The sequence below is a fragment of the Mustela nigripes genome, unplaced genomic scaffold (genome assembly GCF_022355385.1).
Source record: "Mustela nigripes isolate SB6536 unplaced genomic scaffold, MUSNIG.SB6536 HiC_scaffold_75, whole genome shotgun sequence".
In the NCBI taxonomy this organism is placed as follows: Eukaryota; Metazoa; Chordata; class Mammalia; order Carnivora; family Mustelidae; genus Mustela; species Mustela nigripes.
This window is the reverse complement of record NW_026739490.1, coordinates 5,145,719-5,171,618: the sequence shown is the minus strand read 5'-3', so window position 1 is coordinate 5,171,618 and position 25,900 is coordinate 5,145,719. Positions and strand designations below refer to the sequence as shown.

General features: G+C 50.9%; 1 protein-coding gene across 5 annotated transcripts in view; it reads left to right on the top strand.

Annotated features, from left to right (window-relative positions):
• Nucleotides 1-2,164: 2,164 nt before the first annotated feature.
• EBF4 (EBF family member 4) overlaps nucleotides 2,165-25,900 on the top strand; it is a 57,652-nt gene continuing 33,916 nt past the window's right edge. For 4 of the 5 annotated variants that reach the window (XR_009401540.1, XM_059386486.1, XM_059386485.1 and 1 more), the window contains exons 1-6: nucleotides 2,971-3,107; nucleotides 13,277-13,433; nucleotides 13,659-13,722; nucleotides 13,827-13,882; nucleotides 15,464-15,537; nucleotides 16,511-16,579. Coding sequence is in view for 4 of the 5 variants with exons in the window: in XM_059386486.1 (XP_059242469.1) it covers nucleotides 2,971-3,107; nucleotides 13,277-13,433; nucleotides 13,659-13,722; nucleotides 13,827-13,882; nucleotides 15,464-15,537; nucleotides 16,511-16,579 (557 nt within the window). In the remaining variant the exon portion in view is untranslated. Of the gene's footprint in view, nucleotides 2,474-2,970; nucleotides 3,108-13,276; nucleotides 13,434-13,658; nucleotides 13,723-13,826; nucleotides 13,883-15,463; nucleotides 15,538-16,510; nucleotides 16,580-25,900 lie in introns of those variants that run through there. The other variant, XM_059386484.1, reaches the window with a different exon arrangement.

The following is a 25,900-nucleotide window of genomic DNA, read 5'->3' as shown; positions in this document are numbered from 1 at the left end:
GGAGGGGCACAAGTCGAAGGAGGAGGCGGGGACAAGGGGAGGGTTCTTTTTAAGAATGGGGAGGTCTGAGCTGAGGAAAGGAAGATCAAGATACAAACAGATCAGATGGGGCAACGTCAGGAGATGCAGAAGCTGGGACTTAGTAAAGAGGTCCCTGAGCCTGCATGTTTAGTGGGGGTCCAAGGAAAGAATAGAATGGGCAATGAGACTGAGAATGGATGGAAACCACGAACGGCTGAGAGAGACAGCGGGATCTTGCCACCGTTCCCCGGACCCTCTCCATTAAGTAAGAGGTAGGCTGTCTGCTGGAAATTTCGAGAGCAAGAGGTATGTTTGAGGGTTGGAGAGAGGGGAGAATCAAGTATGGAACACTGGGGCAGGGGAAGGTCTCTAAAGCAACACTTCCCAAATGTAAGTGTACATGAATCCCCTGGGATCTTGTTAAAATTGGGTTCTGATTCAGCAGGCCTGGGTAGAACCTGGGACCCTGTATTTCTTTTCTTTTTTTTTTTTTTTAAGATTTTATTTATTTATTTGACAGACAGAGAGCACAAGCAGGCAGAGACGCAGGCAGAGAAAGCGGGGTGGGGGAGGGAAGCAGACTCCACGCTGAGCAGAGAGCCTGATGTGGGGCTCGATTCCAGGACCCCGAGACCATGACCAGAGCTGAAGGCAGAGGCTTAACACACTGAGTCATCTAGGCGCCCCGACCCTGCATTTCTAACAAGCTCCCAGGTAGATCTTGTTGCTGGTGGTCCAGGACCCCACTGGGAGGAGCAGGGATCTAGAGTCAAATCAGGAGGTGGAGAAAGAGCCTGGCAGAAGAATTCACCTTAAGGAGAGACCTACCTTTGATAATCACACCCAGGGTAAAAGCTGACACTTGGAGAAGTCTGGGTGGGAGTCACAGCCCCTGCAGTTAATGGGAAGGGGGACATGGAGAAGGAGGGATGGCAAAGAGGAAAGAAGTCAGAAGAGAAGGTAGGGGAGCCTCTGGGAGGATAGGAGGCGTGGCAGTGCCCCCAGGGCTCCCTATCTAGGTCGGGGTGGACCACCAACTGCACACTTGGAGACCCTCCAACAGAGGATAGGAGTCAGCTTGGGCAAGAAAGTGTTATTCCAGGGTTATCTGAGAGAGCAAGCGACAGGCATGGCCGGCCACCCCTGTGCTGTTCTGCAGGAAAATACTGGACTCATTCTGGCTTTTTCAAAGCTTGGCCTGGACACATCAAGCCAGAATGTGAGGTGAGGGGCACACACCTAGGGGCTCTGCCCTAGGAACAAAGGTGAGATTATTTCTGTGCCAGAAACTTAAAAAAAAAAAAAAAAAAAAGGAATGAAATCTGCAAATCTGCGAAGGAGGGTGCTGGGGAGAAAGAGGAGGTGCGTTGGGCTCCCAGTCCTAACTCTGAGCCCTAAGTGTCTAACTTGCAATCAGAAATCAAGAGGTTTCAGAAAGGTACAGGCTAGAAACGAAAATGCTTTGGGTTTAGGCAACCGGGGGAAGGGGCTGAGGAAGGCCGCTCAGCGGTCTGGGGCCCAGGCTCCGAAAGAGGGAGCTTTGAGTCCTAGGCTGAGGTTAAGGCGAGGTCAGGTTCGCCAGGGGAAATGCAAGGAGGACAGTAAGGGCAAGCAAAGAACATCAAGAGTAAAAGCTTGGAGGCGTCAACATGAGCAGCAAGTGCAGGCACAGGGTGTCAGCGTGGGGAATCCGGCGGGTACTTGGGAGAGCAAGGTGAGGCCAGAAGCCCGAGCACTGTCCCACCGCGACCCGGAGGCGGCGGAGGTTTCTGAGCGCGGCGTGTCGCGTTCCTCCGGCTTTGGCGCGGCTCCCTCGCTGCGCAGCCCTGGCTGCCCCCTGCTCGGGCCTCCCAGAGCCCGAGGGTCCCTCCAGCTCCACCCCGCGGCCTCGGTCAGGCCGCAGCCCCCAGCCCCAGCGACCGACTCGCCAGGATCCGCCCCGCCGCGGCGGCCCGGGCCCCGCCGCTCCTCCCCCGATGATGTCACGTCCCCGGCCGCCCCTCGGCCGGCCGCGCCGCCCCGCCCCCGCCTCCCCCGGCCCCCAGTCCCCTGGGCCCGCCCGCTCCCGCCATCCCTCCTCCCGCCCGCGCTCCCTCCCTTCGACTCCCGCTCCCCCGGGGGCGGCGGCGGCGGCGGCGGCGGGATGGCCCGGGCCCGCGGCCAGGCCCCGGGGAGCGGCGGCCGGCGGCGGCCGCGGCGGGGCGGCGCGGGAACCGGGCCCCGGGGGGAGTCGGCCGGGTTGCTGCTGCTGCTGCTCCAGGTGCTGCCGCCCGGGGCTGCGGCAGGGCCGGGGCGCCGGGGCACGCGGGGCTCCGCCGGCGGCGGCGTCTGCTGGCCCGGCGCTGCCCCTGCCTTTCCCCGGGACGCGCGGCTGCTGCTGCTCCTGCCGCCGCTGCCGCCGCTGTCGCCGCCGCCGCGGAGCTCCGCGCCCGCAGCCTCCGCCTCCCGGATGGTAATCAGCGCCCCGCGCCGGCGCCGCGGGCGGGCGGGAGGTTGGGGGGGGGGCGAGGGGGAAAGGGCGGGCAGCCCCGCGCCCCCGCCTCGCCGGAGGCAGCTCCTGGGGCGCTCGGGCCCCCCCTCCGACGACCGCGGCCCTGGGCAGCCGCCAGAGCGCGCCTCTGGGGCGCCTCCGTGCGGACCGGGTGCCGGCTCCGCTCCCGCCCTCCCCGCCCCGCTCGCAGTCCGCCCGCCGGCGCTCAGGCCGCGGGGGAATCCCTCCATCTCCCCGCCCCGCGCCCCGGGAGGGGAGGGGACAGCGCCGGCGCTCGCGGACCCGCTTTCTCCGAGGGAGCGCCCGGGAGGCGAGCGCGCACTGAGACGCGGGGACCCGGCGCTGCGCTGCGCTCCTGGAGGCGCCCGCTGCCGTCGGGTCTGGTTGAGCCGAGACGTCCGCAGCCTCGGCGGGACCGCATTCCCGGCGGCGGGGGCGCCCACCGACCGCGCGCCCTTATGTTCCCCGCGCAGGACACTCTGCCCCGCGGCGGGCTGAACCTGAAGGAGGAGCCGCTGTTGCCCGCCGGCTTGGGCTCGGTGCGCTCCTGGATGCAGGGCGCGGGCATCCTGGACGCCAGCACCGCGGCGCAGAGGTAAGCGCACGGACGCGACCCGGCGCGCTCGGGTTGGACGACTCCGCACCGCCTTCGCTCAGCCTGCTGAGCTGCTGGGGCGAGGGGTGGGGGAACCCTAACTCTGGACAGTCGCTGCAAGCTCTCCCGCCCACCCTGCCCCGAGCGCCTCTGCTTCCTCCTGAGGCTCTGGGGCGGGCCGGGGCGGGGCTTCTACCGCCTCTGCCCTGTCCCAGCTCTGATTTCTGATTTCTAACTGTCGCTCAGGGGCCCGGCGGTCCATGACTCTAGAGTAAAAGGTGTCCCCGCTGCCCGCAGTCCCTGAGCCATGACCCACAGCCACCGGCCGTCAAGTAACAGGCAACCCCTCCTTCATGGGCAGTCCCAGTGCCTCTCCTGGTCCAATTCGAGGCTCTCTGCCAGGAAAGGCACAAAACCCAGCCCCCTTTCTGCTTTCCCACGCCCCTCAGAGTTGAAGGAGGGGTGCGTGTGGAGCCAGAGAAGAGGCTGGGGGCTGAAGAGTGGGGAACAGGCGAGCTGGACAGTCGCTTTGGCTGGAATGATTGGGGCTCAGGCCCGGCGCTCAGGCCCCGCCTCTCCTCAAAGTGGTTTCCTGGCGGGCCCTGGAGGAGGCAGAGGGTCCCTGGGAGCCCAGCATCTATGCCAAAGCCTTGCAGGAGTCTGGGCAGAGGGCCTGGATAGGGAATGGACTCCTGGGTTGGAGAGGAAGTTTAAATGGTTTGTTGGCCTGCCCCCACAGCACCTGACCATGGACTTTTTTGTGCCCCTACTTGTGAGCGGTCATGGGGCACGGGTATTGGGGGCGGGGGGAGTCAGATATCCTACTGGAGTTCTCAGTGGTTAAGACTAAGGCGCTGCAGACTCTGCAGACCCCTGGGGACCTGGAAACTGGGCTTCCCCGAGGTCTGAGCCGCTGCTGGAGCAGGAGCCTGAAGGGATTCTGCAGGAGGATCACCTGGGCATATGGGCCCAACATTCCCGTCCCTGGGCCTGTTCCTCAGTGGCGGCTTCTAGTCCAAGTCCAACCTCAGGCCTTAACAGACACACATCTTGTTCCCTGCGCCAGCCAAACCTGTTTCTGCACTCCTGTCCTTTGCTGACTGTCAGCAGGGAGTGCTGGGGGGGGGCTCTTCCTGGAGCTCATCTCTTCAAGAGGAGAGGGGCTTGCTATGAATTAATTTACATAGTTTTACTCATATAAGTATATTCCAGAAAAATTGGTAAGCAAGAAACAAAATTCTACCTTTCTGATACAACTACTGTCAACACTTTAGTGTATTTCCTTCCCATCCTTTTTCCCATTCACGTGGGTTTTTTACTGGGCTGTGCAAACAATTCTGTATCCTGCCAGATTTTCTGTTGGTTCTGTTTTTATATTTAATTTGAGATGGTCTCTTCCTTAATGAAGGCTCCGTCATTTTGTCCACCACCAGCTGTTGTGAGAGCACCTTGTAAGAGTGGGTGAAGAGTTCCAGGGGGACCCCTGAGGCTTAGGGTTCCTGTTTCTCTCTGACTGGACCCTCTGTCCCTGTGTCAAGCCAGCAGGTTTGATGAGGGAGGAGCAGATAAGAAGGAGGTGGTGCTCTTGTAGCCTGTATGGGTTCAGAAGTGTGGGGATGGGGCCTTTTCCCAGAGGATCTGACCATCAGCAATGTTGTCTGCACGTGGAGGAGGGGGTTCTTGAGTGGCATTGAGTTGTCCCATCTGAGTCCTGGGGACCACATCGCTGGGACTCAGAAGCCCTCCCGTTGGAAGAGGGGCATTTCTTCAGGCCTGGGCTTCTTATTTGCAAGTCAAGAGACTTCTCTGCCTCAGAACACAGATTGGGAACACACCCCCGGCCCCTTTGGTTGACTCTGGACCACCTCCTTCCAGTGAAGAGCAGGCTAATCCTTTCTCCTCATTCTTCCCGAAGTGGTCCATTGTCTCTCCCATTAGTGTCTTGATCCCCCGGCAGTCCAGCCCGTCCTCCTCGGCTCAGGTCTTTCCATCCTGCAACAGCAGCAACAAATATTCCTTTCCCCATCCCTACCTCTGTCTCCATCCAACCTCTACCTGACTTCTGTCCCTGTCACCTTTGGGAAATTTGCCCAGGAGAGCTCTTCCCCAAGCCTGCTTGGTATCTGACAGTCATCTTTGATGCCTTGCCCCACAGCCCCCTGATGGTCAAGGCTCCTAGATGTTTCTTCATGTCTGAGGTGAACTTTTTAACAATGGCTCACCCCTGTCCTTCACCTGTTTCCTCCCCGGCTTGAAGGTTAATCTATCCCTGTTTACCGCTGCAGCCTGCTATCCCCCTACCCCAGCCCCAGGCTCTCACCTCTCCCCCAAAACCATCTGCCATGTCCCAGGGGGACCAGAGCAATATTTTTGAAGAACTCTTCTCTGATCATGTCCTTCTCTGATTAAAAACTTCAGTCACCCCTGCTTCCTCCCGAGTATTCAGCACTCAGGGCTTACCACTGTCTAATCCCAAACTCCCTTCTAGCCGTTGGCACAACACTTGGCATCTAACAATGCCTCTTTTTGGCCCCAGCACCCACCTACCCACTGAATAAAGTCTTACAGTCTTGGGGACCCACTGCACCCCAGCACCTTCTGTATGTGTGCCCTCCCACCTGGACCTCAGGAACAGTTCTCAGCGCTGCCTAAAGATCCTGGCCACAGCCCAGAATCAGCAGTGCCCCACCAGCCCGTGCCTTTCTTTAGGGCAAGGATGAGGGCTTATTCGTCCTTGTGTCCCCAGCACCAGGACAGGCTGGAGCAATCAGCAGAGAGGGGGGCAACAAGTATCTGCTGAAGGAAATAGGAGTGCGTGTTAAAAAGTTCCCAGATTCCTTTCTGTTGGGCTCCCCTCCCTATGCTGGTGGTCTCCAGCATCTACCTGACTCTAGGAACCAGCTACTGGGTGGCGACTGCTTTCCAGCTTTATGACGCCAAGTTTTACAGAAGGTTGAGGTGGAGGAGACGGCCCCAAACCTGCCAAGATCAGTGAAGGAGGCTCTGCCAACAGGAAGGGAAGTTCTGAGCAAAAGAAGAGTAGGGGAAGAGAGGGGCTCCATGCCCTTGCCCTGGAGGCAAGAGGGGAGGGAAGGGAAGTCTGGCGCCTGAGGGCTGGCAGGATCTTCCCAGGGGGGAGCTCTAAACAAGGACCCCATGCCAGCCCCAGCCCGTGTTCCTCTTGCTGGGGTGCTCAGCCCAGAAGCAACTCTCCTCTCCTGATGGGATTCCCGGCCCAGGGAGACTCCTGCAGGACCCCAACCCGCCTTCCCCCTCTAGCAGGTCCCAGCACACAGGCAGGCCCTGAGAAAGCCAGCTGGGCTGCCTTTCCTGTAAGCAGCTGCCCGCTAGCCTCCCTGCTAAGAAATGCTTTTGTTTGCTTTAATAATTAATAGCCGCTCCTCAGCCTGGGACCTGGCAGGCGGGCCTGTGGGTGGGTGGCGAGGGGGTGGGCAGAGAGAAGCAGAGTGGGCAAGCTTTAGGTGGAATGCAGAGCAAGAAGAAGAGCTGGCTGAGATCCTTTCCCTCTCCCCACCCCACTGGGTGGGCCTGGGTGGCTGAGATAACTTCCTGTGGCAGGTGAGCCTACCCACTGCCCAGCAGCGGAAGTAGGGAATATGAAGCAGCCCAAAGCCTCGTCTCCCGCAGACCCCTCCAGACACAGATTCAGAGCCTCCAGTTCCTCTCCCTGACCACATGGTCAATGTGAGTGTGCCCCAGTGGGCTGCTGCTTTTATCTTTCTGGTCTGTAGCACAGCTAGGGTCTGGGCCTGTCGGGCTGGGCAGGGTTAAGCCAACGGATCTTGGCTGGGGCCAGGAAGGCCAGACCCAGTTTGATGGCTCCCAGCCGTCCCAGGAGCCCAGGGGAGGCCTGCAGGGAGCAGGGCCAGTGGGACACTTGGAGGAATAGCGGACACAGAGATAAAAGAGACCTATGTAGTGGGCTGGGATAGGGCTGCAATTAGTAGCAGAAATTTTAGAGAAAGGTGAGACAAGGGATGAGATGCAGGAGACATAGGCTTTTTGTTCCTTCTACCTCTTGGGGGAGCCTCCCCCCACTGCAGATGACCTTAGGGCTTGTCCCCATTTCCCTAGCATTCCAGATTCCCAGGCAGATCAGGTCCAAGTCAAGGCACTGCTCAGAAACTTGGGCTATCAAGGCAGGCAAGAGTTAGGTCAGTGAGGGGCTAATGGGAAGGGAGAAGGTCCAAGGATGCCTTTGGGGGGAGGCAAAACTCCAGCCTGGGCCACTGGTCCTCTGAGGGACTTGGGATGCTTGTTTTAAATTACTTGTATTTTTTATAAGCATATAGTCAGGCATGTAAGGAGCCCCAAGTGACCTCGTGAGGACACAGTTGAGTGGCGCAGTGCTCTCCATACTAGAACCCTGGGGCAGGGTCCAGCAGCTGCTCTGCTGGGTCCTGCCCCGCCCTGGGAAGGAGTGTCTCCAGGGACCACTGGGACCCCTGCAATAGCAGCCAGACAACCCTGCAGCCCCCAGCATGTCCCCACCCATATCCCCCAGACACAGGCCACCTGACGGCCCTAGCCGGGAAGGACAGGTTTGTCCTTGTTGTCAACTTTAACCTGGATTCCCAGCACCGTACTCCAGAAGCCCGTGCACACCCACACTTGCTACAAAGCACGTGTCCTCAGACCATAAAGTAGCAGCGCACACCGATGCTCACCTGCCACTGTCACCTTTTAACTCACGGGCCATTCCAGAACAGAAGATGGGAACGCGGGTGAGCGGGCCACGGTAGAAATATGAAAACGAGCGCTGCCCCCTCCTGTGTCTGGGTTCTTTAGTACAAGAGCAAATGCCCCGCCCTTGGCACACTCCAGAGTGGATAGGAAACTGTTTTGAGCATTTTGTTGAAAACGATCTTTTAAAGAAAGCCAAGAGATGTGTAATTCATTTTGGAGCCTCACAAAAGTGATGAATGTGGCGGTTCTCGCCATTCAGCTGGCTTTATCTGAGAAAGGCGTCTGTGTGGCATGCTTCGTGCTCTAGTGATGCTAAGGGAACGAGATGTCTCTGAATTATAGGCCCCAGCAACTCATATACCTGGGGAAGCTGTTCTTATACCTGTCTGCCAATTTTTTAGTCAGTCCCTTGGGCTGTAGTCTTACCAGCTTCTAACACACTGCAGGCCTCTGGATGGCTGGTGGTTGGTACCCTGCCACCTTGGTGAAAGGTCTGCTTCTGCTGCCAGCACCTGGCTCTGGAGACTTCCTTAGGCTGCCGGAGCCTGCTCTGCCCACTTGCACACAGAGCCAGGTGTACCTGAGAAATGACTGCCCAGGACCTCCCCCTGCCACTCCGCCTTCCACCAATGACTAACTGAAGTTGGTGGATAACTACCCCAGTTCCCTCCTCCAAAGCTCTATTCTAGACTGTTTCCAGAGCTCCCAGCAGGACTGAGAAGCTGCAGTGGCCCACAGCGGTGACTTGCGGCACCCTTTTACGGAGTGCCTCTCCTCTTTCTCATTCCCCAATTCCAGCCCTGTGTTTGCTGGAATCACTTCCCACTTAAACTGTTTGCATTTGAACCCTTGCGCCTCCAGACTTCAGGGATTCTACTCCTGCTTCCCTTTATCCTTTTAGATAAGGGATTCTTTATCCATAGACATCCTTGCACTTGCTCCCTACGGCCCGGCCCGTGGGAGACTGCAGAATCAGAGACACCGGCCTTCATCCACGTCTCTCTGTCTCTAAGCTAGTGAGAGCAGCCACACCTCCCGCCTCCCACACGTCTGCACCCAGCAGGGGCTCTCTGACCTCTGGGCATCCCCTGTGTCCATTTTCTGAGCTGTCTGCGCGTATCTCTCTCTCTCTTTCTTTCTGTTCTTTAATCCTGGTTTGTTTTCTCATTACAAGAGCATCAGCTCTTCCCAAGGGGGAGAGGAGCTGAAGTCTCTCCCCTCCCCAACCCTCTCCCTCTGGGCCTTGACCTTGTATCTAGGCGTGCAGATTGGTCCCCTATTGCACGGTGGGGGTGGAGGCGCACGGGGGAACCAGGACAAGGAAGGGATAGTCCAGAGCTACCCCCACGTTCTTGCTGAGGTCCTGATCCTTCTGTCATTGTCCGTCTCTTGTTCACAGGAAATACGATAATGACTTTCCAAAGCACAACTTTTTTCTATTTCACCTTGAGCTTCTCTCACTGGTCCAGCAGGAGTATGAACAGGGGAGACTGGAGACAGTCACAGACCAGCAGCCCTCGGTGTGCCCTGGGTCTTGCCCACTCTGCGGTCCTCTCCTGGTCTTGTGGTTTGGTGGGGGGAAGCTGGAGCTGTAATACTCATATTGTTCTGTCCTTGATCTTGATGGTAACCCTGTCTGTAAGCTGGAAGCTAGCCACCTGTCCCGTTGTTTTGCCTCAGTGGGTATGAGCCCCAGAGGATGAGGGTGCCTGAGACCCATTCAGCAAGGTGGGGAAGACAGGATGATGCCAATGCTGGGCTGCCTTAGAAGAAGCGGAATGAGCCCCCCACCCCCACCCGGACCCTCCGGCTTTGGGGTGGGACCGGCACGTGAGACAATGCAGCCCTCTCCCCATCCCTGGACCAGCAGCACTGGATACTGGTCCACAGGCCCCAGGCAGCAGGCAGCAGGCAGTGGTACCTGCCCTCTATCCTCTCCCTGGGTTTCCTGACCTCTCCCCCCAGGAATCCCCTCTTGCATGGAGGGCAGCCCTGTGGAGGGAGTTCAACTTGGGACCTGGGCCAGACTCCCCAGGTCTGGTCCTTAGAAGCCTGGCAGGAGCTGGCAGGCAGCCAGGACCCAGGACAGACTGATATTTGCCAAGAGGGATGGATGAGAGAGGGAACTCCTGCCAGCATCACTAATTTACTCTTGGCCTGGAAGTCCGGGGATGTCTGTGAAGGAACGGTATATAGAGTGGTGTAGGGGATTGGGTTGTTGCTCCGCATCGACCCCTCCCCTGTGAAGGCCCCTGTCTCTGTACCCTCCAGCTCTGCCATCTGAGAGCCTTCCAGGCACCTCTCCTGGTCTAGCTGACGGAATAAAGGGCAGAGTGGGAGATCTGGGAGGGCTCCATGAGCCCACCCCCTTCCGCCTTTTCTCCCCTCAGGTGGTCCTGGAACCTGACCAATCGAGCTTCTCTCCCCACTCCCCCCAAACTGGTCCTGGGGCCAGAAGGAGGAGTCAGGATTGCTGCCTCATTAGCATATTCATCAGCAGTAATCAGGGACCTGCTGTGATCAAAGCTCTTCCGGCTTCCCTGCCTCTTGGCAAAAGGGAAGCTGGAGGGTCAAGGCTTGGACTTGAAAGGACTTCTTGGCCTAAGGGGGAGGGGAGGAGAGGGCAGAGGAGGTGCGAAGCTGGAGGGAGAAAGGGGCACCTGTAGAAAGAACCTTTAGTAGGGGAAAGAGAAGGTGACCGTGGTCTCCTCCAACTCCTCTTGATCAGAGACCGGCAAGACCCATCAACCCAATCCTGAAATCAGCATTTCACCAGGACCAGCAAGGCTCCCAACCAGGCTTAAGGAGGTGGTACAATTGTTCTTTGAATATTTCTGTATTTACTGTAAGATGTACGAGTAAAAACACAAGCGTCTCAAGCCAGGATAGCCCAGTCATTATGGTTTTTGCATGAAGCAGAATGAGAGTAAGTTGATTTAAAATTATAAGAACAGCATTAAGGAGTGATGCATATGGCGGATGTTTCCACAATGGTGTGACCCTGATGGGACCCTGGTCTGAATGGTTCAAGGCAGCCGTGCCATCCTCATGCTCTCCTCTGCATCCCTGCAGGGGCTTCTCGCTTCCCCACCCCACTGCACCTTCCCCATGGGTAGCATCTTCTAAGCCCTGCTGGGCCTCAGAACCTTCTGGTGGCCCTTCATTGTATTGCTCAAGACTTATCCCTCAGCAAAATTGGTGCAAAAAAAAAAAGAAAAAAAAAGCTAAAAATTCAGCCATATCAAACAACAAACACCCCTTGCCTCACATAGTTTCTCAGAGTCAGAAGTGAGGGAGCAGCTCGTGCTTCTCCTGAGGCTGCAGTCATTTGAAGGTGTCACTGGGGCTGATCTTCTTCCAAGGTAGCTCATTCATACAGCTGGCAAGCTAAGTGTTGGCTGTGGGCAGGAGAGCTTGGTTCTTCTCCACATAGACCCTCCACAGGGCTGCTGGAGTGTCCTCACAACATGGCAGCCAGCTTTGCCCCCGGGGGCTGATCCAATAGAACAAGGCAGAAGCCACCATGTCTTTTATGACCTAACCTTGGAATCATCTGCCATCACTTGTGCCACATTCTATTGGCCGCACAGACCAACCCTGATACAGTCTGGGTGGGGACTACACAACAGCAGAAATACCAGGAAGTGGGGCTCATGGGTTGCCATCTTGGCTACCACACATGAGGAGAACCAACCTGAGTGAAGCCATGGAGGGTCTACTCTTGGAGGGTGTCCCAGGGCCCCCTACACACACTTGCACATGCTGTGAAGCCTCATTTCTCAGCAACGGTGGTGGCCATAGTTGCCTTTTTTTTTTTTAATTTTTTTTTAAAAAGATTTTATTTATTTATTTGACAGAGAGAAATCACAAGTAGATGGAGAGGCAGGCAGAGAGAGAGAGAGAGGGAAGCAGGCTCCCTGCTGAGCAGAGAGCCCGATGTGGGGCTCAATCCCAGGACCCTGGGACCATGACCAGAGCCGAAGGCAGCGGCTTAACCCACTGAGCCACCCAGGCGCCCCCATAGTTGCCTTTTGTAGAGGGAGGGTCTAAAGCCATGAGAAACCTGAGGAACCATCTTTTCAAGACCTTGGCCCAGAGGAGACAGTCTAAACTCAGAGCCTGGTTTTTGTGTCTCTCCAGACTTGGCACTTCCAATGCAACTTCTTCTTCTCTTCACTTAACTTTCTAGAATCCGTGGTCCAGCCACACCAACCTTCACGCGTACAGCCATTCCTCATGCTCTTTGTTCTGCTCCTTTCCCTGTTCTGTTGAGCTCCCATTCATTCCTCAAGTACCAGGGGGAAAGCTACCATCTCCACAAAGGCTTCTGAACCTCATTTCTCACAGAAAGAATTCACTTTTTTCTTCCTTTGCTTCTAGAGTTGTTTTGTTTGTTTGTTTTTGTTGTTGTTTGTTTGTTTGTATTGTGTCCTAGCCTTCTGTATCTGTCTTCCCTCCCTTCCAGGCATTTAATTCTAGCCCCACTCAGTGCCATGGGTCCGGGACTTGGTACATGGCTGGGGCTGAGGAAGTATTTGGGGAATGGGGCCTTTGTTTTTCTCCTCCTGCTCTTGCCTGGCCCTGGCTTGTAGGAATCTTTTCTTTTTCTTTCCTTTTTTTTTTTTTTTCCTAAGATTTTATTTTTAGGTAATCGCTATACCCAACATGGGGCTCAAACCCACAACCCCGAGATCAAAAGTCCCATGCTCCACTGTCTGAGTCAGCAGGACACCCCTTCTAGGAGTCATTTCTGATGAGCCAGGAGACAGCTCTTGGCGAGGCTAGACCAAAGGGTCCCCCTGCCCAAGGGAGCCAGCGTATATCTTTCCCACCCTGTGAAGGCTGGTCCTTGTACTCCTGAGGGGTGCACCCTCTGCCTTCAAACATAGCCCGGGGTCCGGGCTGGGCAGAGCAATGGCCCTGAGCCAGTTTAATGTCTCTGAGAGCCTGAGGGACATCACCATCATCTCCCAGGTGATGCCATAGTCTCACAAACACAGTCGTGGGCTGGGGTACCATGTGAGACATTTGGTCCAGAACCTCCTAGCTGCCCCTTGATGCTCTAAAGGGCAGTCACAGGAGCCTCTGGTCAGTTAGATGGGCGGTCCATACCTTTGATTTTAGAGATAGATCAGCCTTTCAAAATATGGGGCCCAGGAAAAAGCCTGGGAGGGGGCCTGGCAGGGGTGTCTCCGCGGCTGCCCGCTCTGCCCCTTGCTCCCAAGGGAGCAGGCAAGGGTGACGTCAGTCTGGGGAGCCGTGTCTGGAATTGATATCCCGGGCAAGGATGGAAGGGCCCCAGCCCACCTGATTTCTGGTCTAGACTCTTGCCGCGGCAGGACGGCACCCTGACCAGCCTCCCCCACAACCTGGTGGAGGTGCTGAGGTCTTTCTCCCCGTCCCCCAACCCCCCCCCCTCCGGAGTGTGCCCGGTGGTTTGGCAGCCCCTTTCCTCCTCACAGTGGCGTGGGCCTGGCGCGCGCACATTTTGAGAAGCAGCCACCCTCCAACCTCAGGAAATCCAACTTCTTCCACTTCGTGCTGGCCATGTATGACCGGCAGGGGCAGCCTGTGGAGGTGGAGCGCACGGCCTTCATCGATTTCGTGGAAAAGGACCGAGTGAGAGGCTCGTGGGCTCATGGCACCAGAGCAGGGGGGAGGAAGGGGGTGGGTTCAGGGAACCCCCTCCCATAGGGTAGACGGATGGACCATGGTGGAGGGGTGAAGTGGGGGGGGGGCGGGAAGGATGGAAGGGAGGGAGGAAGGGTGGGATTAGGCAGGAGGTGCTGACGGGAGACTGGAGGAGCCAGGGGAAAGCTGAGCATCTCCATCTTGGCGCGGCAGGAACCTGGGGCTGAAAAGACCAACAATGGGATCCACTATCGCCTCCGGCTGGTGTATAACAATGGTGAGTAAGGCTCACTCCTTCCTGTGGCTCCTGGTGGGGAGGGTGTTGAGTGAGGTTCAATCACTAGAGGCCACAGCAAGCCCTCTCCACCTCCCCACCCTTAGGACTTCGGACGGAGCAGGATCTCTATGTGCGCCTCATTGACTCCATGTCCAAGCAGGTGAGCCAGTCCAGGGGATGTTCAGGCCCCTCTTGCCCCCCTCTTGGACCCCATCTGAGTGAGCACCCTCACCCCTGGTCCCACCTCCTCCTTGCTCCTCATCCCCACTGGTCCAGCTCCTGTGGCAGGAGGCTGTGTGGCCTCGCCCTCCGATCTGTAAAAAGACAATGTTTGTACAGGGGCCCTGTCTTAGGTGACCTCCCCTAGAAGGCCAAGCCAGATGGGCATGCAGGTGTGTGTGATTTATTGAGAAGCAGGAGTGAACCTTTCAGGAGAAGGCAAGGGAGGGAAGCAGGCCAGAAAAGGCTGAGCAGGGCTCAGCAAGGATGTGGTTCCAGCTGGAGTCTAGTCTCAGCCTGATCCCCAGGGATCTCTAGAGAAGGAATGGAAACAGAGTCACGCCCCCTTGAGGCAAGGAGGCCAGGATTCTGTACGCTGTATCAGTCAGTGGTTGTCTGGGAACCACTCCCATGGGGAGACATTTCCAAGCTAGGCAACTCCTATCTGCTGAGAGCAGTTCTCAAGAGAAAGCCCTCACCAGCCTCCACTAACCACAGCTGGGGGATGGTGCCCTGGTCCACTAAAGGGGGACTGGGTGAGGCCCCAGAATTTCTACTGCAGACATTTAGCACTTGCTGGTCTAGAAGGTCACAGGAGGCTGAGAGGCCAGCATAAGGAGCTTGGGGAAATTGAAACCTGAGTAAATCCTGATGGATCCTGCCCAAGACAGGGCCCCAAGTGTCAGGGCTTTTCAGGGAAGTTGTGTGTGCCGGTAAGGAGCAGGGCTGGGTCACAAATGGGCCCATTAGTGGCCTGGAATGCAAGGTGGAGACGGGCTTTCCAACAGTCTTCTAGCAGCTTCCACCCAATCTCAGGGCAGGGGAAGAAATTGTTTCTTTCTAGAAAGCCTGTGGCCACTATGGTCTGGGAGGCAATGAGGCAGCGGCCAGTGGGACTGTGTGGGGATAAGTGTGGAACGGGTGGGAGGAGGTCTGGAGAGAGGGAGGGACCCCACCAATGAGGAATGGCCTGGAGGCACAGGGGGACATAAAGTGGGAAGCTGGAGCTACAGTTTAGGGAGCTCCCTACTCTGCTGCGGGGCAGAGTAGAGACCAGGGAGCTGGTGGGAAGGCTGATCCAATAGCACAAGGGAGACATGCTGGCCTGGGATGGGGAGTGAGACTGGTGGGGAGAACCCAGAGGAACAGTGCTTGCGAACAGGAGACAGAGATCACCTAGGGCCATGGGAACAGTGGAGATAGGAGTGTGTCTACCCCACCAACAGCCCAACCTTGTGGACTAGGGACCTCCCCAGCCCCAAACAGAGCTGGCTCTGAAAAAAGCTGCCTGTGGACAAACAGAATCTATAGACCCACCTCATGCCACCCTTGCCCACCACAGCCCCCGTTGGGGTTCCTGGTTTGGGGAGCCCGGTCCCAGCTCCTGCTCTGCCTTCTTGGGTGCCCCAGAGCAAGTTGGAGTGCAGGATCTTCCCTGGGAGTAGGGCCCATCTCTCCCCTGCACTTGGATTTGAGAACAACCTCCTTCCTCTTGAGCCTGTGCATTCCTCCTCTCCCCCAGGCAATCATCTATGAGGGGCAAGACAAGAACCCCGAAATGTGCCGCGTGCTGCTCACCCATGAGATCATGTGCAGGTGAGAAGGTTTGGGACACTTGCACCTTTGTCTCTGGGCCCCACCGGGCCCTGCCCTGACCACTGCCGACACAGCCCGGCTCCTCGAAGCTCCCTCGGGAAGCCAGATGGGAGGAGGCGATGCGGGAGGAGGGAGGCCCTTGAGCACAGTGCTGGCTGAAGAGAGGATCCTTGAGGCCCCATTAGCCTGGCCTGTTTATGTGGCTTCTCCAAGTGTTTTTGTAAGACAGGCCTCCTGCCACCACTGGAAAGCTTAACTAATAAAGCTCAGGGGAGGCTTGCTGAGGAGGGGGGCAGGGCTGGGCCTCCCGGATTAGCTTAGAAGCTAGAGAGAGGAAACTTTGCTGCCTCCTGGGTGAGCCTCAGGGTGCTCCTTAGGGGAGGTGGGGGTGGGGCGGACACAGCTCTTGGCTCCCCTTCCCCATTACCCCCAGAACTTGGCATTTCTAGATAAGGTCTCCCTAGGAGATGCCCCTCACACCGGGTCCTGAAAAGCAGTTCCTTCTGAATGGAAAAGAGAACAGTGTTCAAAAATCTGGTTGGGACCCTGGCTGCCCTGGGGAAGAGTAGTGACAAGGAAGGGGTGTGGGGAGGCTTCTGTGGCACTGATTGTGCGCGGTCTTTCTTCGACTGGATGCTGGTTACATGGGTGGGTTCACTTTCTGGTAATTCCTGAGCTGCATGCTAAAATCCGAGCCCTTTGCTATGTGAGAAAGACCCTGGAGGGGGGCCTGCAGCCTGCCTTTACTGAATCCTCCAGGAGTAGCATGCCTTTGGGACAAGGGTCTCCTGGCCAACCTGGCTCTCCAGGTCCCGGTGAAGGACCCTTCTCCCGAAGGCTCCTGAAAGTGAGGCCCCCAGAAAGGGATTCCACACTCAGAGACAGGACGCAGCACCTCCAACCGGAAGCACGTGTGCACGCTTGCGCACACGCATGCGCACACAGACACACCTTCTCGCTCCTCTTCCTCCAGCCGGTGCTGTGACCGGAAGAGCTGTGGCAATCGGAATGAGACGCCTTCTGACCCGGTCATTATTGACAGGTAGGTGCTGGGAAGGAGGCCCCCGGAAGACCAGGGCGGGCTGGTTTCAGCTGCAGAGCACGGGGGCACACGCGTCGCCCCCCCCCCCCCCCCCCCCCCGTTGGTGGCTGTAAGCAGAGAGAAACTACCAGACACGAGGAAGCTGCTACCTCTGGCCTCTACAGAAAGCCCGCTGGTGGTAGACTTCCTGGGGCTGGGCTTAGGAGTTCTGCTCCCTGGGGAAGAAAGCCGGAGGGCCAGGGCCTGGGGTGAGGGCGGGGCGGGAAGGAGATGAACCAGACGCCAGAGAGCGGCTGGGAGGACGGACAGGCTGGCATGGGAAAGGCAGGGGAAGCCCGGCTCTAGTCCCAGGTCCACCTCCACCTCTCGCTGCTTGCCTTGACTTCTCTGCACTTCCGTTTCCTTCCGCTGAAAAGTGGGGACATACTTGGCGCATTTCAGTCACAGGACTGTCAAGGTGACGGGTGTAAAATGCATTCTCCCACCATGACTTCTTTAAAATTATTTTTTCTTTTTGAAGAGCAAATGCATAGGTAAGGTACAAAATTCAAAAGGTACAAAAGAGGACCCCACCCTTATGTACCAGGGACTTTTGTACCGTTACGTTTTTTTAAAAATTTGTAACAATATGTCTTAGAGATCAGGCCATATCGGAACATAAACCCTGCCTTATTCTCCTTCTAATAGAGAGCACATTCACAGGAGCAGAAATTCAAGTTTAAAAGAGTTTAAAGCAAAAAGGCCGCCACCTTGGCATCTCATCCATCCATTGCCCTCCAGATAAGCAGCCTTTGTTAGCAGTTTCTTAGCCATCTTTCTTGACATTGTCTGCTCATAGACAAGAAAATACAGATACATATTCTTTTCGTACCTTTCCTTTTATGTTTCTAAAAATGCTGGCGTCCAAAATGTACCTTTCAGCACCTTTCCTTTCTCTAAGAAACATGCCTATCTGGGAGGTTATATCAGGACACAGGAAGTCTTTTTCCTCTTTTTTGGTACTGCAAAATATTCCACCGTATGGATGAACTATAATTTCTTTCAATCGTCTGCCATTGCTGGATGCTTTGGCCGTTTTTGTTCCTTTTCGGAGATCAAATATACTGCAGTGACTTACTTTGTCCCTGTGTCACTTTGCACGTAGGTGCGTTCATAAGAAGGATATTATAGCAGCAGAATTGCTGGGTCAGAGAAGATGTGCGTTTGTAATTTTAATAGTTACTGTCAGTTTGCCCTCTGTGGAAATTACACCAGTTGGTATTGGTACCAGCAGTTTTGAGAATGCCTGTTGTCCACACTCTGGGCAATTAGATATGTTATTCTTTCAACAAAATTTTTTTTAAATATTCACCCCATGCCAGGGTCTCTTCTATATTCTATGGATTAAACAGTGACCAAAACCAAGACAAAAGGCTTGTGTTTATGGGCTTAACAATCTAGTAGGGGAGATGGACCTGAATGGAATGAATGAAACGTAGATTCTGTTAGATGGTGGTAACAGCTAAGGAGAAAAGGCAAGCATCAGGAAGGATCTGAAGTGCCCAGGAAGGGGGGGGGGTGTGATTTTAGAATGTTTACAGAGAGCTTCCCTAAAAAGATGACATTTGAGCCAAGACCTGAAGGAAGGAAGGGAGTGAGCCATGTTTGAACCCAGGAGAGGAATATTCTTGGCTGGAGCGGACCTGATGTGTTTAAGAACAGTAAGAAAGCTCAGGTGACTGGCGTGAAGGGCACTGTAGGAGGAGATGGTGTCAGGAAACCAACAGAAGGGTCAGAGGAAGGCAAGACATGCAGACAGGGCCATGTAAGTTGCATATAGACCATTATAGGGAGTTTGGCTTTTATTCTGAGTGGCATGGAAGCCAGGGGTGTCAGGGGTGTTTGAGAAGAATGAAATGACCTGATTTATATTTTAGCAAGATCACTCTAGCTCGTGTGATGCCGGTGACCTGTAGGAGGCAAGGATGGAAGCAGAGAGGTGAATTAGGAAGCCAGCACAGTTATTCAGGTGAGAGAAAGTAGAGGCTGTTAAAGAGGGGGTGTTGGGAGGTAGTGGCAGGAGGTGATTGAATGTATTTTGTGGACAGAACTGACAAGATTTGTTATGGAAGGAGAGACAAAGTGACAGAGAAGGAGGGGGAGTCAGAGATATCCCAGATGTCCAACCTGATCAACCTAGAAGGACAGAGTTCCTATTTACTGAGGAGAAAGAGATTTCAGAACAAGCAGGTTTGGTAGCAAGGAAGATCAGGAGTTTGGTGTTGAGATGCTTAGCAAACATCCGGGGTGCGGGGGATTAAAAGCAGGTGAAAACATAAGTACAGATCTCTAAGGAAAGGTTCAGGCTGCAGATCTAAATCTGAATGAATGAAATCATCAAGGGAATGAATGCTGAATGAAAACAGATGAGGTCCAAGAACTGAGTCCTGGGCTGTTCAGTGTTTAGAGGCCATGGAGATGTGGAGCCAGTGAAGGAGAACAAGAAAGAGTGGCCAGGGAGGCAAAAGGGGAATCAGAGGATTGGAGTGTTCTAGAAGTCCAGGTAACAAACTATTCCAAAAAGGGGGAAACAGCCAACTTCAACAAATGGTTCTCATGGAGATGATAAAAAGACTAATTTGACCATCACATTTAGCAATGAGGGGGACAATGGTGACCTCAACAATAGCTATTTCAGTAGAGTGGAGGGGCAGAAGTCTGGTAGGAGGCTGTCTGAGAACAGAAGAGAGACTGGAGGCAACGAACAGAGGAACTCTTGAGAGTTTTGCTCTAAAGGGATCAGAGAAATAAGATGGGGACAAGAGCACAGTGTAAGCCTCCCCCCCCCAAATTACAACTTCTTCATATGCTGATGAGAAAAACCAGTGGGAAAGAGGGGAATGATGATGCAGGAGAGGAAAACTGCTGGAGCCATGTCCCGTAGCCAGCAAAGAGCATGGGATCCATGCACCAGTGGAGGACTGGTTTAGCTGGGAGTGTAGACAGCTACCTACGGACAGAACAAGGAAGTCAGGGAGCCTGGGCCCAGAAAGGGGACAAATCAGGACACCCAGTGTGGGAGCTTGCAGATGCCATTTCCTGATTGCTTTGTTTTCTCAGTGAAATGGGAAGCCAGGTCAGTAGTTGAGCATGGAAGTGGTGAAGGAGACACTAGGGCCAAAAACAGGTGTCCAGGAGACTTAGTGGACCATGGAAATGTTGTGTGATTGCCAAGCAGCAGTAAGGGCCTGCCTGAGGTTTGGTGTCATGAATTTGAAGTGAGAAATTTCTTCAGCCATGCTGAGCAGTGGGAGTACAGGTGCAGGACAGGTGAGTGGTTGTGTGTATGCAGAGTTCAGGGTTTGCCAGGTGAGTACAAGGAGACATGAGAGGGCAGGAGAGTAAAAAGCATGTGCAAATGATGTTTGCAAAAATGGAACAAGAAATTTAAGGGATAGGGAGAAGGATATGGGAGATTGAAGATAAGGCCGGATGAATGGAATTAGGTTCTGATGGGGCCAAACAATTTTTGAAGTTGTGGTACCAGAAAGGGGTTGAGCTGGAGGATAGAAGATGGATGGTTAGACCATGGGTTGTCTGTAGGTAGACTTATTCGGGGAGATTGCATCAGTAAGATGTAGCCAAGGGAAGGTAGATACGAGGTCAGTGGAGGAAAGATGCTTGCGGAATACAGAGGACAATGTTTTGGAAGAATTCTCTATGTTCATACTGAAATCCCCACGAATTATGACAGGATCATTGTTCAAGAGTATATATAGTGATGCAGCAGGAAAATCTTCAGAGTGAAGGCAAGTGACCTTGGGGTTGAGAAATGACTGCAACAAGCAGTGGTCGCCATACTTTTTTGTCTTTTTCCATCATCGAAGTGAACTGTGGTATCCTGGTGAATTTCATTTCTTTTACTGTAAGGTTGAGCATGCTTTTAGGTACCTAAATTCTATTTGTTTTTTCTTTTCTTGGAACTCTTTTGTCGTGTCCTTTGCTTCTTTTTCTGTGAAGCACTGGCTTTTGTTACTGATTTGTAGAAGTATGTATTAAGGAAATTCGCCCTTTACATGAGTTGTAAAGATTTTTTTTTCTAGTTGATTGTTATCTTGTAACTTTTCTTAGAGTGAAACTTGCCCAACCTCTCAATCTTTTAAGTACTCTTGATTTTTGTCATATTTAGAAAGCCCTCTCTCACACCAAAATCATTTTTAGAACTTTATCCCGTGGTTTCTTCTGGTTCTTTTATGGTTTAATTGTTTACACTTAAATATTTGGTCCATTTGAAAAAATATATAAGTTGTTGTGTCTCATATCATACATACAAAAGAAAAATACAATAAAATGGAAACTGAGAAGCATTAATAATTATTATACACCTGTAGACTGACCAACAAACTTAAAATTAGAACATTAAAAGTATTACTGAAGTTCTCTATATTCCTTCACCATCTCATACCACTGCCTACTCCTCTCCTAAAGGTAATAAGTAAATTGAGCTCTGTGTTCACACACAACTCTAAAAAATATTACGACATATTGTAAACACTATGTCTGGTCGTGCTTGTTTTTAACTTTATAAAAAGGATATTGTGTTGTAGTAGTCTTCTAAAATGTTCTTTTTCAATTCAGCATTATATTTTTAAGATTTTTCTGTGTTGCTATATTTATAGTTGGTTGTACTTTGTTTTTGCTATTATAAGCAAAACTTCCCTGAACATTCTTGTCTGTCTCTCATGATTTGAACAGGTACAAGTATTAGGTACAACCTAACACTGGAACTGCCAGGTCATAAGGTGTGCCCATGATTAATGTTAGGAGTCCATGTCAGACCATTTCCAAGATGGTTGTCCTGAGCAATGCTCCCACCTAGAGTGACTAAGTTCCTGTGGCTCCACCTCCTCACCAGCCCTTCCTAATGTCGAACTTCTTAATGTTTGACAGTCTAGTGGCCACACAGGGACTTTTGTGGGCACCTTAATTTGCATTTTCTTGATTATTAATGTAGGTTGAGCATCTTTTTTTGTTTGTTAGTATTTGCCTTACTTCTCCTACTAAGTATATGCTAGTCTTTTTTTTTTTTTTAAGATTTTATTTATTTATTTGACAGAGTTCACAAGTAGGCAGAGAGTCAGGCAGAGAGAGAGAGGAGGAAGCAGGCTCTCCACTGAGCAGAGAGCCCGATGTGGGTCTTGATCCCAGGACCCTGGGATCATGACGTGAGCCAAAAGCAGAGGCTTTAACCCACTGAGCCACCCAGGCGCCCCTAAGCATATGCTAGTCTTTTGCCCATTTTTCTTTTTGAATTGTTTGGAGGATTTATACTGATTTAAATGGATCTTCATAAATCCTAGGTACTGATCCTTGGTCAGGAAAGTATATTTCAAGTATCACAGTGTAGTTGAACTTACCAGTATTTCCCTCGTGGTTTTTACTCTGTGCTTTATTTAAGATTTATTTAAGAAATCTTTCCCTATTCTGAGTCATTAACATATTCTTCTATATTTTCTTCTAAAGGTTTTATAGTTTTTCATTTTACATTTAGGTTTATAATCCATGTGGAACTAATTCTGGGGCATGGTATAAATTAAGGAATCAATGTAATTATTTTTACTCATGAATCACTAATTATTGTAGTATCATTTATTAAGTAGCTCACACATTCCTACTGAACTGTAAGTACTATATTTATTCTAAATCAGATTTCCTTCTACTTGTGGGTCTGGTTCTAGACTATTTCTTATGTTCCTTTGATTTATTTGATAATCCCTGTGCCAAAATCACCTTTTTATAATCACTATAGCTTTTATTTTTCTCAAAGATTTCATCTATTTATTTGACAGAGATCACAAGTAGGCAGAGAGGCAGGTAGAGAGAGAGGAGGAAGCAGGCCCCCCGGTGAGCAGAGAGCCCGATGCAGGGCTCCATCCCAGGACCCTGGGATCATGACCTGAGCCGAAGGGAGAGGCTTTAACCCACTAAGCCACCCAGGCATCCCAATAGCTTTATAATAATGATATAGACAAGTGTATAGGGCAAGTCTCCTATCCTCTCTTGTTCTTGAGAGTATTGCATTTTTTTTATCTTTTGTGTTTCCATATAAGTTTTAGACTCCACTTATAAAATTACACACACACACACACACACACACATCTTTTTGGGGGCTTTGATTAATATTACAGTTAACTTATGCATTATTTTGGAAAAGAATTCACATCTTTATGCTACTGAGTCTTCCTTTCCATGAATATGGTTTATCTCTTTACTTATGTATATCTTCTCTAATGCTTTCAGTAAAGTTTATAATTTTCTCAATAAAGGCCACATGCACTTAACTTTTTTTCATTTAATTTTACTCATTAAATAAATATGTATTGAGCATCTACTATGTACAAGACACTGCTCTAGGCTCTAAGAATACTAGAGTAAATAAAGCAGACAAAAATATCTGTTCTCCTGGAGGGAGAAGACACAGGGGAGATTGGCAACAACAATAATTCTAAGTATGTCAGAATGTGATATGTGGAAAAACTGGAGAAAAATAAAACTGGTCAGGAATTTGGGGATTAGGCAAATGTAATTTTTAAGTAAAGTGATCACAGGAGGCCAAATTGAAGGTGGAATTTGAGGAAGGATCTGAAGAGAGAATGAGCCTCTCAGGTGTATGGATAGCTTATTTATATTTATATTTATATTTATATTTTGTTGCAATTGCAAATTATATCTTTTGTTATATTTTCTAACTTGATAGTGTACAGAAATGCAATTGATATTTGCATGTGAATCTTTGTCTTTATGTTTGTTTTGCTTTTTATGTATAGATGGCCATTTTATGCAAACCATAACTTTTTTTCCTGTCCAATCCTTTTTCTTCAATATTTTATTTATTTGAGAGAGAGAGAGTAATAAAGAGAGCATGAGCTGGCAGGAAAGGCAGAGGGAGAGGGAGAAGCAGGCTTCCCACTGAGCAGGGAGCCTAACATGGGCCTTAATCCAGGGACCCTTAGATCATGACCTGAGCTGAAGGTAGACCCTTAATGGACTGAGTCACACAGACACCCCCCCTTTTTTTTCCTTATTTTATTGCTCTGACTAGAACCTCAAGTACAGCATTGAATATAAGCAGTGGCAATGGCATTCTTATCTTGTGTTTGATTTTAAAGAAAATGTTTCCAATGTTTCACCATTTAAAACATGGTTAGCTGTAGCCATTTGGTAGCTATACTCTACCAGGTTAAAAAAGTTTGGTAACCAATTTTTGTTTTGGGGGTTTTAAAATCATGAATGGATACTGAATGTTACATGCTGCTTTTCTCTGTATGTACTGAGTTGATGAGATAGCCTTTCTCCTTCAAACTATTAATGTAGTGAATTTCATTAACGGTTTTCCTAATCCTGAATTACTCCTGGTATAAACCTTACTTGATAATGGTTTACTGTCTTCTCTATAGGCTGCAGGATTTGCACTGTTAATAATATTTTTAGAGTTTTTGCATTTATGTTCAATGGTGTTTGGCTTGTGATTGTCTTATAATGTCCAGGTATGAGTTTGACAGTTAGTGATATACCAGCCTCAAATAATTAGAAGGGGAATGTTCTTTCTTTTACTCTTTGCCGGATGAATTTGTATGAGTTTGAATATATCTATTCCTTGTATGATCTGTTCCTTGAAAATTTGTTATAATTTGCCTTGAGTTTTCAGGGATGAAAAGGAGAGAATTTTTAAACAGTTGACTCTTTTTTTTCTTTTTTTTTTATGGTCATGGACAATTCAGGCCTTCTGTTTCTTTTTTACTCTGTTTTGGTGAGTTATATTTTTTAAGGAATTTGTACATTGTACCAAAGTTTTCAAATATATTTCCATAAAGTTGTTTGTAATGTTCTCTTATTTTTTGATCTCTGTTGTATTTTTAGTTATGAACTTTTTCCATTCCTGATATTGTTTGCAGCATATCTTTCTCCTTGGTAAGTTTTGCCAGAAATTTGTCACTTTTATTCGTCTTCTAAGAACAGTTTTTGGGGCACCACTCAGGTGGCATAGTTGGTTAAGTGTCTGCCTCTTGGTTTTGGCTCAGGTCATGATGTCAGGGTCATGAGATGGAGCCCCACATTAGGCTCCACACTCAATGTGGGATCTGCTTGAGGTTCTTTGCCCTTCTCCCTCTTCCCTTCCTACTCATGCTCTCTCTTTATCTCTCAAATGAATAAATAAATCTTTAAAAAAAAAAAAAATATATATATATATAAACAGAGTTATAGTTTTTCAGTCTTTTTCTAATGTGTGTTTGCTTTGCATTACATTAATTCTGCATTTATCTTTATTTTCTCCCTTCTTCATTCATTGGATTTATTTTGTTCTTTCCTAATTTCTTGAGTTAGATACGTAGCTCCTGCTTACCTTCTTCCTTACTAATACAATCATTTAAGTCTGTCATATTTCCATAAAATACTACTTTTCCTGCACCTCACCTTTTTACATCTTACATTTTTATTACCACTCAGTTTCAAGGATTGTTAAATTTCTGTTATGACTTCTTTTTCAATGCACGGGATATTTAGTGTTGTGTTTCCTTATTCTTCATTTTTCAATTAGCTTTATGAGGTATAATCAGTATGCAATAAAATGCACATAAAGGGGGCACCTGGGTGGCTCAGTGGGTTAAGCCTCTGCCTTCGGCTCAGGTCATGATCTCAGGGTCCTGGGATCGAGCCCTGCATTGGGCTCTCTGCTCGGCGGGGAGCCTGCTTCCCCCTCTCGCACTCTGCTTGCCTCTCTGCCCACTTTTGATCTCTGTCAAATAAATAAATAAAATCTTTTTAAAAATGCACATAAAGTGTACAATTTTAAAAGCTTTGACATATGTATATACTGAAGAAACCATCACCACAATTATAATAGTGAACATATCCTTCATCCCTAAAAGTTTCCTCATGCCTCCCTTGGAATCTCTCCCTCTCTCCCCTTACCTCTATCCTCAGGCAACCATTTCTCTGCTTTCTGTCAATATAGGTTGGTTTTCCTTTTTACAAATTTTATATAAATGAAATTATACAGTGTGTGCTTTTTTTTTTGGTCTGGGTGTTTTCACTCAGCGTAATCTTTTTTTGTGTGTTTCATCCACGTTTTTGCCTGTATCAATAGCTCATTTATTTTTATTCCTGAGTGGTTTTCCATTGTATGAATATAACAGTTTTTGTGTGTGTGCCATCATCTCTTGATAGACATTTGGGTTGTTTCCAGTTTATAACTATTATTAATAAAAACTTTATGAACACTTATGTACAAGTCTTTTTATGGACAAACACTTTCATTTTTTTTTTTTTTTTTTTTTTTTT